This window comes from Notothenia rossii (genome assembly GCF_949606895.1).
Source record: "Notothenia rossii genome assembly, chromosome: 10".
Classification (NCBI taxonomy): Eukaryota; Metazoa; Chordata; class Actinopteri; order Perciformes; family Nototheniidae; genus Notothenia; species Notothenia rossii.
This window is the reverse complement of record NC_136908.1, coordinates 32,576,290-32,588,587: the sequence shown is the minus strand read 5'-3', so window position 1 is coordinate 32,588,587 and position 12,298 is coordinate 32,576,290. Positions and strand designations below refer to the sequence as shown.

The 12,298-nt window shown below is 38.9% G+C and overlaps 1 protein-coding gene across 2 annotated transcripts; it reads right to left on the bottom strand.

Annotated features, from left to right (window-relative positions):
* Positions 1-3,505: 3,505 nt before the first annotated feature.
* Positions 3,506-8,762, bottom strand: LOC307023302 (zinc finger MYM-type protein 1-like). Of its 2 annotated transcripts, XM_079656489.1 has the most exons (5): positions 8,686-8,762; positions 8,052-8,118; positions 7,232-7,334; positions 6,839-6,964; positions 3,506-6,440 (listed from the first exon to the last, which is right to left on the bottom strand). In XM_079656489.1, the coding sequence occupies exons 1-5, from the start codon at positions 8,700-8,702 to the stop codon at positions 5,386-5,388; spliced, it is 1,368 nt and encodes a 455-aa protein (XP_079512615.1). In that variant the 5' UTR covers positions 8,703-8,762; the 3' UTR covers positions 3,506-5,385. The 2 variants fall into 2 exon arrangements, with proteins under 2 accessions (XP_079512615.1, XP_079512614.1); XM_079656488.1 differs by lacking the exon at positions 8,686-8,762 and having other exon boundaries at positions 8,052-8,398.
* Between the last annotated feature and the right edge of the window lie 3,536 nt (positions 8,763-12,298).

Genomic DNA, 12,298 nt, shown 5'->3' with positions numbered 1-12,298 from the left:
TTGTCATTGATTAGAATAGTGATATTGGGAATTCAGTTAAGCTGGGAATCACGTGAAATCTATATTCATATCTTGTGTGTTGAAAGAATGGCTAACTGAGGTTCCTCCGAATAAACGTCTGTGCTGCATCCTTAAAACAACAATGAACAACAGAAATTATTAATAAACTAACATGGGTTGAACTGCTAGGCAAAAGGAGCTATACTATACAATGACTATAATGAAATGCTAATACTCAAGTTGACCACATGGTGGCTCTCTCACAATATGTGTATTATTACAATACAATAGGGAGTAATTATTCTTATTTAGAGAATTGAAATATTTAGCATAACCCAGTCAAAACTTATAGCAATGTACATTGCTACTGAACTGAAATATGGGCTTCAACTATATTATTTACTAAATCAACATACTCTGTAGACAAAAGAACACATGAACAAATTAGTAGGCTGCATATATTATTAGTAGCGCCAAGTGGCTAGAAACTTTAAGAATGGCACGGAAACATATGACACTGGACTATGAATTTGCAAAAGGACATTATTGTAAATTAATAGCACCAGTGATTAAGCAATGGTGAATTAACTAGTTGCCTACCTCCAGACAATCATCTTTATTCCTATTATTAGCTGGAAAGGCTTGGGCATAGGCAGTTAGCAAAAATAACAACAAGCGGATTGGACTACCAGGCTTAACTTGAAATAGCTCTCATTAAATGACTAACTATACAGAATATACTAACTGTATAAATTGCCCCTAAATACAAATAATTACATTGAATGAATGAATTGTGTATGACCTTTTTGTTGAATCCAGAAAGCACACATTTTGGCCACAGTGAGGGTTAGTGTTGCTTACAAAAATCAAAATGGATTTTCTTTTTTAATGAAATTATTTTAGCAGATTGTTGGAAATTTGGCAATACAAATAAAATTGTTAAGATGTTGAACATTTTAGGAGAGTATTCCCAATTGAAAGCAAATTTGAACTAATGTGGCTCAATGGTTTTAAGAGTCAAGTCATTCATAATTCTATTATTTATTTCGGCACATTAATATGTAATTATAATCATGCTCCCAACGATTGTTTTTGTCTTTATTTCTCTAGATTGATGCATCAGTAATGCCTGTAATGACGGATGCTGACCTGGCAAAGTACATCCCTAAAGCTGGAGATAGAATAGCTACTGTTGCCTTCTGCCGGCATAACAATTCATCGCTTGACACAAAGAGCAGGAAAGACATAATGCTCACAAGGCTGCGACAGAGATTGGTCTCTGGTGAGGCACCAGTACCCGCAAAAAGAAAGCAATGGGCAGGAAATACAAGTGCTAAAAAGCAAGAGAGACGGGTTGAACTTGGATGGATGGATTTTGATGGAAAGCAGAAACGGTACAGACAAGTGAAGGCAATCAATGGTGGAGGAACAAGACACCTGATCATCAGCAAGGACAAAACAGTAGTGGAAATCAAAGAAAAGGCTGAAAACTTGTTTTTTCCCAGATGGTTTTTCAAAAGGAAAGAGAAAGCTCTCATATTATTCAACCAAAATTGAATCTTCTCAGGTACAGGTCAGCAGTTCTAGCACTGTGGATGACTTGTATGAAGAAGGCAGAGTAAAAATCCTTAGATTGTACCTTCGTACCAAAATAAGAAAAGCGGAGCTGTCCTCAGATGAAGAGGAGGCAGAGATGCAGTTAACCTCAACCCCAGTTGTAGGTCTTACTGGAAGTGAGCCACATTATTCAACTGATGTACAGGGGGTCGATGACATGGTTCATCAAGAGATCGATCTTGAGATTATTATTGGGGCTATGGCAAATGATGGTGTGCAGTTAGATGACACACTGCCGTGGAATGACCAGCCACCACATGGATTGGGCGAACCGCAACCTGCTCCGTGGAATGACCAACCACCACACGGATTGGGCGAACTGCAACCTGCTCCGTGGAATGACCAACCACCACACAGATTGGGCGAACTGCAACCTGCTCCGTGGAATGACCAGCCACCACATGGATTGGGCGAACCGCAACCTGCTCTTGTTACAGAGCCATGGAATGACCAGACAATGGATGAACCTGCTCCTGTTACACTGATTATCAGGAGGGGGCATTGTCTCACTGACCTTATCAAAGCCTTCACAAACCCAGACATTTTAAACACTGAGGTGTTTATAAAGATGCATCTACCCAATGGTAAACTTGAAGAAGGAGAGGGAAGCGGTGTGACCCGGGACTGCTTAACTGAATTTTGGACAGACTTTTATGAAAGATGCACCTTGGGAGGGAATGTAAAAGTTCCCTTTATTAGACATGATTATCAGTCTGAAGAGTGGCAGGCAATTGCCAGAATCTTAGTAGTAGGGTGGAGGATTGCCCGCTATTTCACAGTGAAATTGGCAGCACCATTCCTTGAAGAGGCACTGTACGCCACATCCACCAGTAGCTTAAAGGACACCTTTTTGCAGTACGTGTCTGAACAGGAGAGAGAGGTCCTTGTTAAGGCTTTGGAAGACTTCAACTCTGTTGACACTGATGCACTGTTTGATGCCCTTGAAGCACATGAGTGCCAGCAGGTTCCTACCAAGGACAATCTGATCCCATTGCTTTCACAGATGGGACACAAGGCTCTCATACAGGCACCAATGTATGTAATCAAGTGTTGGTGTCCCATTGTGGTGCACTTAGCAAGTGTGTTGCCACAAGATGCCCTGCATCATGTTATACAGCAGAAAACACCAACTGGAAAAGCAGTGAAGGAGCTCCTTCAGTTCCCAGATGAGATGACTCCACCCCAGACTGCAGTTGCCCGCTACCTGAAGAGATATGTAGGTGAAGTTGATCTGAGCACCCTTCAGCTTTTCCTCCGCTTCTGCACTGGTTCCAATTTAATGGAACAAACTATTAAGATACAATTCATCGAAACCTCGAACTTCGAGCGAAGACCACAATCTCACACATGTGGCTGCCTTTTAAAACTACTTGTAGGGTACCACAATTATCCAGACCTCCGCAGTGATTTTAATAGTGTAATTACAAGCTCTGTATGGGTGATGGATATCATCTAGACAAGAAGGAGATAGCGTCTATAGGTTGAACCCACAATTTCTACTGCAGTTATGGTTTTGAAATGAACATTTAAAGACAGGAGATAATTTTCAAGGTGCAAAAGGCTTTCTTTCAGCATTTAACATTTTCTTAGCTAGGCGCTACGTTTATATATGCACTTTGACACTTTAATTGATAGAGAAAAGTGAAGGACTGTGGGTGTGACTGTTTACATAACTGTGGGACGTTTTCACTATAGACTCAAGTGATTTGGTATTGAAATGCTGTTTGAAGTACTGAAGGCAGTACTTAAGCATACTATTTTCTTAGGAATTGGTATTACAAATGTCTTATATTGATACTTGAAACTGCATGGATAATGTGGTAGTGGGTGGGGGGGGGGCGGTTGTGGTGGTTTGTGTGATGGTCCTTTAGCAGAAATGAACTGCAACTCTTGATTATCTGGTGCAGTTGCCTACTGAAAGAATGTAATAGTTTCCAGTTTGTGCTGATTGAATACCTCACAAACTCACACAACATTCCACATTTGATAATACATCTTTACTCATAGTCACAGCAGTGGCGATTCTAGAGATTTATACATGGGGTGGCAGAGGGGTGGCAGGCATATATTGTAGGGTGGCAATTTTTTTAGGAAGCCCACCTTACTTTGTACTTTATATGCACCCATATACAACAGTTTTTTCAACACCCAAGTGTGATAAATTCAATATTTGGTCTACATACATGAGCATTCCACTTTTTAGTACATTAAAACAGTGTTTCCCTTGGGATTATTGTAGCAGCAGAAATGTTGCTCATCCCAAGCAAGCCTTCTGGGGGGGTATCCGGGGCATATCCCCCGGGTCAAAAATGTTGAACATTGTTAATTCAATCTAATCAATCTGAGGCACTTTGAAAGCAAAATCAAGCCATAGGAATGATTTAGAAATTTGAGGACTTCCCAGCACTTTACAAAATTCCAGCATTATCCTAGAAGCAAAGCCCTCCCTCAAAGGCCTGCCTGCCAAAGTGTTTTGTGAGTGCATGTGTACAGAATAGGTTAGACAGGTTTGTGAGAACAATTTCTGTGTGTGTTAAAGTCACAAAATATATACAAGTATTTACATTATCAGTTATTGATGAAATTTCACATTGTAAATGCAACCAAAAAAATACAAAGCAGATTAGAATGTTTTTTGACTCCGTTACATATATCATCTGATTGCTACAGAAGCTGTATGCGACGATTGCTATGCTGTGCAGCAAATCTCTTCACAAACTCATCCAAATTTAAATCTTTCGCACGTTTAGACTCAATACTGAGAATTGCTATACTTGCTAGTCTGTTCTCAGTCATGGTAGAACGCAGGTGATTCTTGATCAGTTTAAGAGCTGAAAAACTCCTCTCACATGCTGCACTGGTAACAGGCAATACCACAGCTATTTTACATAACCTGACCATCTCAAAGAATACCTCCTTGTATGGTTCCAAAAAATTAACAAATTCTATTAAACTGGACGGACTTTTTCCATGTGTTGCTTGTCGATCTAACAACCTTCTAGTCTGGTGCAGTTCATGTTTCAGATCCTCTACATTTGACCCATATGCATTTGCTAATAGAAAAACTGCCTCCTCATTTAAAAAGCTGCTGCTGGATGGATTTAGGGCCTGGACACCCTGCATGATGTCACAGTTTACGCTAGAGAATCGTCTTCTCATTTCACCAACCATACAATCAATGATGGGATAAAATACCTTGGTGATAAAAGACCTCTTACTGTCCGATTCTGTGTGTTGTCCTAATGTTGACATGATAACACTACCTTGAAGTCTTTGTGTTATTTGCCTTGCCCTTTTAAGGGTGTGAGTCGTTGAAATGTCAGACTTTTCACAGGTGGCTAGTACCTCATTCCACAGCTCATCAAAGTATGTCTCACTGCGATAGTCTTCCAGAGTCTGTCTGAGGGTCGCAATTAACTCTACAGCTTTAGTAAGGTCAATCTGTGTTGACTGAAGCATCTCTGACAAAAAGTGTGTGTCCTTTAGTACCTTTCTAAATAGTACAAGACATCCAATCAAATTTAGATCGATCTGAACTAGTAGACCTCTTGCTTCAACCGCTCTGTCCGGATTGTCCTCCTCTGAAATATCTTCCAGTACTTGCATTACAGCAGGCAACCTATCCATGACATTGCGACAAGCTGTATGTCTGCTGGCCCATCGAGTCTCGCTGAGACGTGAGAGTTCCCTTACTTGACCATCATACATCTCTCTCTGCACATCCAACCATTTAGGATGGACATAAGATCCTGACATAAAAATATACAGTCACTCTAACAATGAAAAGAAATTTCTTGCATCAGGAACAGATTTCACACTGTCTACCATCACTAGGTTTAAGCAGTGGGCACTGCAATGAACGTAGAATGCATGCTTGGCTACTTCTCTTATTCTGGCTTGGACACCAGCATGCTTCCCACTCATAGTTGAAGCACCATCATAGCCTTGCCCAACTAGGTTTTTTTTATATTCCAGCCCATACTTCTCTAAACAGCCAATGATCTTCTCTGTTAAACTGGCAGCATCCAGTTTATCTGCCTCTTGAAACTCTAGAAAACTCTCCTGAACTACACCATTATAATAGTACCGAAGAACAAAAGACATCTGCTCCATTTTCTTTACATCTTTTGTTTCATCAACAAGAACAGAAAATTGTGCACTCTCTTTAACCTCTTTGATCATCTCCTCTTTAACCATATCTGCTAAACACTGCAGTATTTCATTTTGTATCAGGCTACTTGTGTATTTTGCATTTTTTGCTTGATTTTCCATTCGTTTTTTTAAAAACGGATCATGCTTGCTCAGGAGATCCAACAATTCTAGGAAATTTCCTCTATTGTCCGCCTCGGATGATTCCCGGTGACCACGCTGGGAAATGTTTTGAGTGGCAGTTAACAACAGGACTTCACCAAGTGTGCGTATATATTTCTGGTTTTCGATTACTTTTTTACTTGACTCCTCTTCCATCATTCCTAACATTGATGAGTTTCTGTCTAGCATTTTCTTATTCTCTGTCCATGCAAACATAGCATTAACATGGCTCTCTGATTTAGCATGTGAACAAAATCCACTGTCCTTAAATGTAGCTTTCTTCCAGTTAGAATAACCATTCATAGAGGTAAACACAGTCCTAGAGGCATTAGGTAAAGAAAAGTGTCTACAAGCAAAGCAATATGCTGCGTCTTTTGACTGTGAGTATTCCACCCAGTTATGCATTTTGTACCAGTCAGCATGGAAACTTCTCCTTGCACAACCTTGCATCGTCTTGGGAAAGCTCTCCAGCGATGGTTGTGTCGGCCCATCCCCTCTGTGTTTGGAAATGTCTGGAAAAAGATCAAATAAGGAGGGAAAGTTACTCTATAATAACTACCCTGATAAGCCCCAAGATGTATTTAACTACATTGATTCATTGATACATTGATTAACTACATTGATTCATTGATACATTGATTGATCTACATTGATTCAAATCATACATGGCATTTACTGTACTGTGGCTTTGATAAAATGTCACTAATTCTGTGCTGATATATGTATTTGATCCAAATGGTAAATGGACTGCACATATGGGACTTCATTTGCAACTAACGGTACCCAACACACTTTACAATGGCCTCTCATTAAGCTATTCTCACACACATTCACACCAATTGTGGTAGCTTTTTTTCAAACGTAAGGAGCTAACACTTGAATGGAACCCCCCACCCACCAAAAAACATACCATGAGGACCAGCTGTAGCTGCACAATCTTCCACTTCTGTCTCAGACTGTCTCTCTGCACAGTCATCATTGACACTTTCTGGCTCTGGCTCAGGCTCTGGCTCTGGATTAAGGCACTCCAAGGTCTCTGTTGGGGTATTTTTTTGTTGTGTAGGAGAAAAATAAAATAAAATAAGATACTATAGGTAGCAATAATAATAATAATAATAATAATAATAATAATAACCCTGATGGTCAATGTCACACTTATAGCACTTTATTTGCATTTAACAGTACCCAAATCACTTTACAATGGCTTCTCATTTACCCATTCACACACCAACGGCAGTGGAGTTTCTCAAACGTAAGGAGTGAACACAACTGGACCATAACACAACAACAAAAACATACTGACCAGCTACGCAGATCTTTTCCACCTCCATCTCAATGAACTGGCTCTCTGCATTGGCAGATTCTGCCTCGGGCTCGCTCTCTCCTGCTCTTTTCTGATCTGTAGCCTATTTTACACAAAAAGTAGGCCATTAACATAATACATTAGCCCTAATGTTACTGCACTGTAGCTTCGTTTAAAATATCACTACTTGTGGTGGTATATTGAAATATAAGATCACATTTACTGGGCTGTGACAAAAAGTGGAAATCCTGAAAATAGAAATACTGTAGCAATGTAATTAACTAAATTGTTAACTGGGACACTTCCTAAGTTCTTTTAACTGACCACACAAACTATGTGGTAATCTATACGATTTTATGTTAAGTTTTGTAGTGTAGTAGTGTATCCCTTATTTTAACCTAAATTAAGCAAATTTAAAATACCTTTCATTACTCTTATAGTAAATGCAATGAAATCACAAATATCCCCCTTTTATATAAAAGTAGAAAGTGTTTACTATGTAAATATTAAATGAAATTACAGTCAAATAAAAATATTTCAAATAAAAGGTTTCTCTCTGCATCAATGAAATTACCTACCTAATGCATATTTTGCATTACCGAAATGCTTTACTCCTTTAAATAAGCAACCTCTGCTATGCCACCTTAATAGTTAGCCAGCTTTTTTGTAACATAAAGAAAATAAAAGGAAAATATAGCACTGGGCTACAATACCACGAGGACCAGCTGAACTAGCTAACTAACCTTCCCGCTCTAGCCTCAAGCTTCGAGTGGCAGAGGCTGTCTGCACTTGGACCCTCATGCTCCCTCACATCACTAACCTGCTTCTTTGTGAGGATGAAGCTCCTGATGTCACCCTTCCTCTTTGTGGTTGACGACATGGCCTTCCTATAATTGAAACAAGTCATATTCAAACATAAATTAAAGTTTTTATGTTAAACATACATTAAAGTTTACATGTAACGTTAAGGTTCGCCTTTCTGATGCTACACACAGAAATTCTGCTAGCCTTAGCCACCACTAGCATACTAGCTAACGCCAAATAGCAAACTTGTTAAGAACGTTTCATAGAACTACAATGATATGAAATGCCACAACATCACTTGGTTTCAGTTCAAAATGTCAAAGGCTTGCCAGTAGCTGGCTAGTTATCAACGTTATTCAGTTAGCTAGCACCAGCTAGCTAGTTACCGAACTGGCTTCAAAAGCTATCTTGTGGCTAACCGTGACATGAGGTAAAACGTAGCTAGGGGTTAGCCACATAATAGCTATCTAGCCTCATCACTCGGTAGTTAATTCTGAAATCGATAACAACACAGCATATTCATCCAGAAACTACCAGTTACTACTACCATATCTCTAATAATAATAATAATAGTTTATTTTGTACAGCGCCTTCCATCTATGAGGAATTATAAACGTTTCGAAATCACATTACACTTTGACGTTACCCACCTGTGAACAGACTCCATCTGACAGCTTGTGTCTGCGCTGACTCCACGTCAAGGCAAAGAGATTCTGCGATATGGATGCAACCATTCGTGATGGGGGGAGGGGGGGGGGGGTGTGCACCAACAAGTTTCTTTTTCAAATTTGACATTCTGCAGTTTGACACCGATTTTGGATTGTTTTGAATTTGTTTTGATCTTAAAACAATATTAATAATAATTATCCAATAAATCATCAGTTGGTATTTTTTGACTGGGGTGGCAGGTGGGGTGGCAGACCCCTTTTCAGGGGTGGCGGCTGCCACCCCATGCCACCCTGGTAGTTTCGCCACTGAGTCACAGTAGAAGTTATGATATCAAAGAAGATACATTTTCTGATACACAGGAGCCAATGATTGTGTTCAATAGGCACACAACAGCTACTAGATGGCTGTATGCAAAAACATAAGCTGAGCTAAGTAAATATGCATTTATGTTTGATTGCTAGGGATTTGCATATTATGTTTTGCCTTCATTTGAAAATCCTTGCACTGCATTGACATGATTGTTGTTCAAATCTGCATGTTGATTTGGAATAGAGTGATTCCAAAGGGCAGAATAACTATTGAAAGATTTTCTTTTTTATATAGAATATTTTACTCCAATGTGTTAATTGTTGTTCCTGTTCCCGTTGTACACAGGTCCTATTTTAAGAGTCTATTCATTTCACTAATCTGGTCTTTCTGTTTAGCATGAATGTATTTTGACCAGGGTAAACATTTAATAAGAGTTTATGGGGGAAAGTTTAAAACCTCAACGTTTACTCAAGTTCTTATGTCAGTGCCTGTTTATTGGTGACATTCAAGTAGGGCTTAATGTTAAAATAAGATGCATAAAAAAGCACTCCCTTTTGTATTTGTGTTTTTGGTTATTTTTATTTTTCAATCATGTAACATTGTTACATTGTTACCAAATACTCCTTCACTGCAAGGTCAGTAATGATCCATTTCTTTGTTTGTTTGTTCCACACAATAAAAGACGATTATTATGTGAAGCACATGGAATAAAGATGTATCATTAAAGTAAGATACATTTTCTGTTCACTGTATATGACTTTACATGAAATATCAAAGGTGAATTAATGTTTACAATAAATGTCACACATTGCTAGATACAATGTGTATATCCTAAACTATCCAAAAGTATATAAAGGAGTCAAAATTAGCACAGTCTTAAACAGCAGTAAAATGCAACATTAATTCAGCAGTAATATTAATCCAGAAACATCATATATAATAATAAAACACTGACAGGGAACATTTTACTGCACTGTGACTACTTTTACTTTTCATACTGTTATTTACATTTTGCTGATAATACTGAAATACTTTTAATTATGTAAGGTTTTAAATGTAGGATTTAGTGGAGTATTTCCACAGTTTGGTAGGGTTTTTACTTCAGTAATGGATCTGATACTTCTTCCACCAATAGCAGAAAGAAAACTGCAACATTCATGTAGTTGCCTCCTCAAATACTTGTGGGCGTATGATATCCCTCAATGATAGATATAAGTCAAGTGCTTGTGACCTACTCATTGGGAACCCCATGCCTGATTCTTCCATTATGATTGTGCACAAATCAAAAATGTCTTCGTCACATGGAACTGAAGTTAGGAACTTGCAGCTCTCTTTGCAAGTGGGTAAGTCTTCACTGAATGGAACAAGAAGGTCATCTGCACCCCACAAATGAGGTGCCGTATACATGATATTAGGTATTCCTGCGGGGACATTGGCGTTTGTAGAGGGCCTGATGCGATGTGCGTTCCAAACGTGTCTTAGCTCATTCAAGTCCTTCAGCAAAAAGAAATGGAAAGGGGGATAAATTGTATGTACCATATGGAATAATAGCAAAAAACATCTTATACTCTCGTTGCCCACTGCACACACATCATTCAAGCAGAGCTCCGTTATTTCAGGACAATGGGCAGGTCTTTTTGTTGCGCGTTGGCAAGAGATTATTAGATTTGAACCTCACGGCATGCTGTACGCGATCTGATAAATAAAAGATGTAGATATCAAACACAAATTGATCGCTATAATAGAGCCGTATTAACAGATAATTGGCGTTATGGGTTACATTACGGTACATTCTTCAAAATCACAGGTCCAATTGTGTGAGGCATTTTTAGCGCAAACACATATTCTAACGCATTCATTATGCATGCAGTTATCAAGTGTACACTGACAATTAAGCACAACTAAACTATACATACTGTAACATAACTTTGAGTCAATTCCTTCATCATAACAAATCCTACGTTAAATGAATAGGTACACATGCATGCAAGTAGGCCTACGTCTTAAATAAAGTATACCCAAAGTGTGTAAAGAATCACACAACTCATTCAACAACACCGTTAGCTATCCCCTAAATAAAAAAGCCCTATATGCCAGCTGTAAATATACGTTATCAAAAATGTTTGCCAATGTCTATATAGCCTATTTATATATAAGTTAATCATGTCTATGCATTAACATTGGACATTGTCAGGCTATAATTGTCTGGCAAGTTGTCAGAAAACGTAGTGCGGTTTTTCGTAAAACTGTTGTGTGACTCGTTACGAATGTTGGGCAGACTGTGTGTTTATAGCCTGTGTGTTCAACGTAGGTTCATCTTGATGATGAATTTATGTCAGGTTGATTTTAAAGGTTGTTCTACAGTGGGTGTATTTGGCAGATCATTGCTGCCTATCAGTGCGTAAAAGTATGTGGATGGGTGTGTAACCGCGGCCGCGCACACGGCCTAAAGTTTAGCTGTTCTACTGATCAAATTTGCCCTTTAAATCAAATCACACGTGCCCTGTACAGACACAGCAACTGAAAAGAAAGTGATAAATTAAGAAAGGTGTCAAATTAACTAAACACACACACACACTTAAGGGGCAGTGAAGTGCACGTGTGAGTGGCGGTGAGTAATATTTAGATTTGACCTGCTTGCTTCCCCCTCCCAACAGTAACTGTCTGCGCTCATTTGGTCGGTTTTTATACGCTGGATACCATTTTAAATAGCATAGTAGATGAATTCATAATAAACTGTTGTTCTTTTTACTGGATAAAGTATTGTTTGTAAATGTGTTTGATATTGATAATAAATGTCATACTCTTGGGAGAAAATCCTTGTCTTAAGCCTTTTTGTTGACTGCCAACTGTATCGTGTTTCTTTAAATTGAATCAGTGGAGTTTTTGCTGTTTGATCAATTTGAGTTAAAGGGCACATTTGATCAGTAGAACAGCTAAACTTTAGGCCGTGTGCGCGGCCGCGGTTACAGAAGCATACAACATGATTGACTCTCATAATAAATCCTGTGGTTTTTAAGTCTGTGCCCTACTTTTACTATTTCCCGATAGTTGTATAATTGACATGGTTATGGTCTCTGTTTAACTGCAGCTAACAATTGTCAGATCAAAGTCATATTGTTTTACCTGAATAATTGCCATGAAGCACAACTGGACAAGTGCTTTGTCCAGAAAATCACCGGTGAAGAGCCCTTCATCCTTGAGTTCTCCCAGTTGCTGGATCCAGTAATGTACCCCTTCCTTTCTCATCACTCCCCACCAGCTCTCTATTCTCTGGTTTGCAGT

What these genes read in the sequence shown, in the direction of transcription:
- LOC307023302 (XM_079656488.1), bottom strand. Translation starts at nt 8,138, where the DNA reads ATGACTTGTTTCAATTATAGGAAGGCCATGTCGTCAACCACAAAGAGG. An exon ending in GGAAAAGATCTGCGTAGCTG is followed by an intron (nt 6,965 to 7,231) that starts GTCAGTATGTTT and finishes ATACCCCAACAG; the next exon opens with AGACCTTGGAGTGCCTTAAT. An exon ending in AGCTACAGCTGGTCCTCATG is followed by an intron (nt 6,441 to 6,838) that starts GTATGTTTTTTG and finishes ATCTTTTTCCAG; the next exon opens with ACATTTCCAAACACAGAGGG.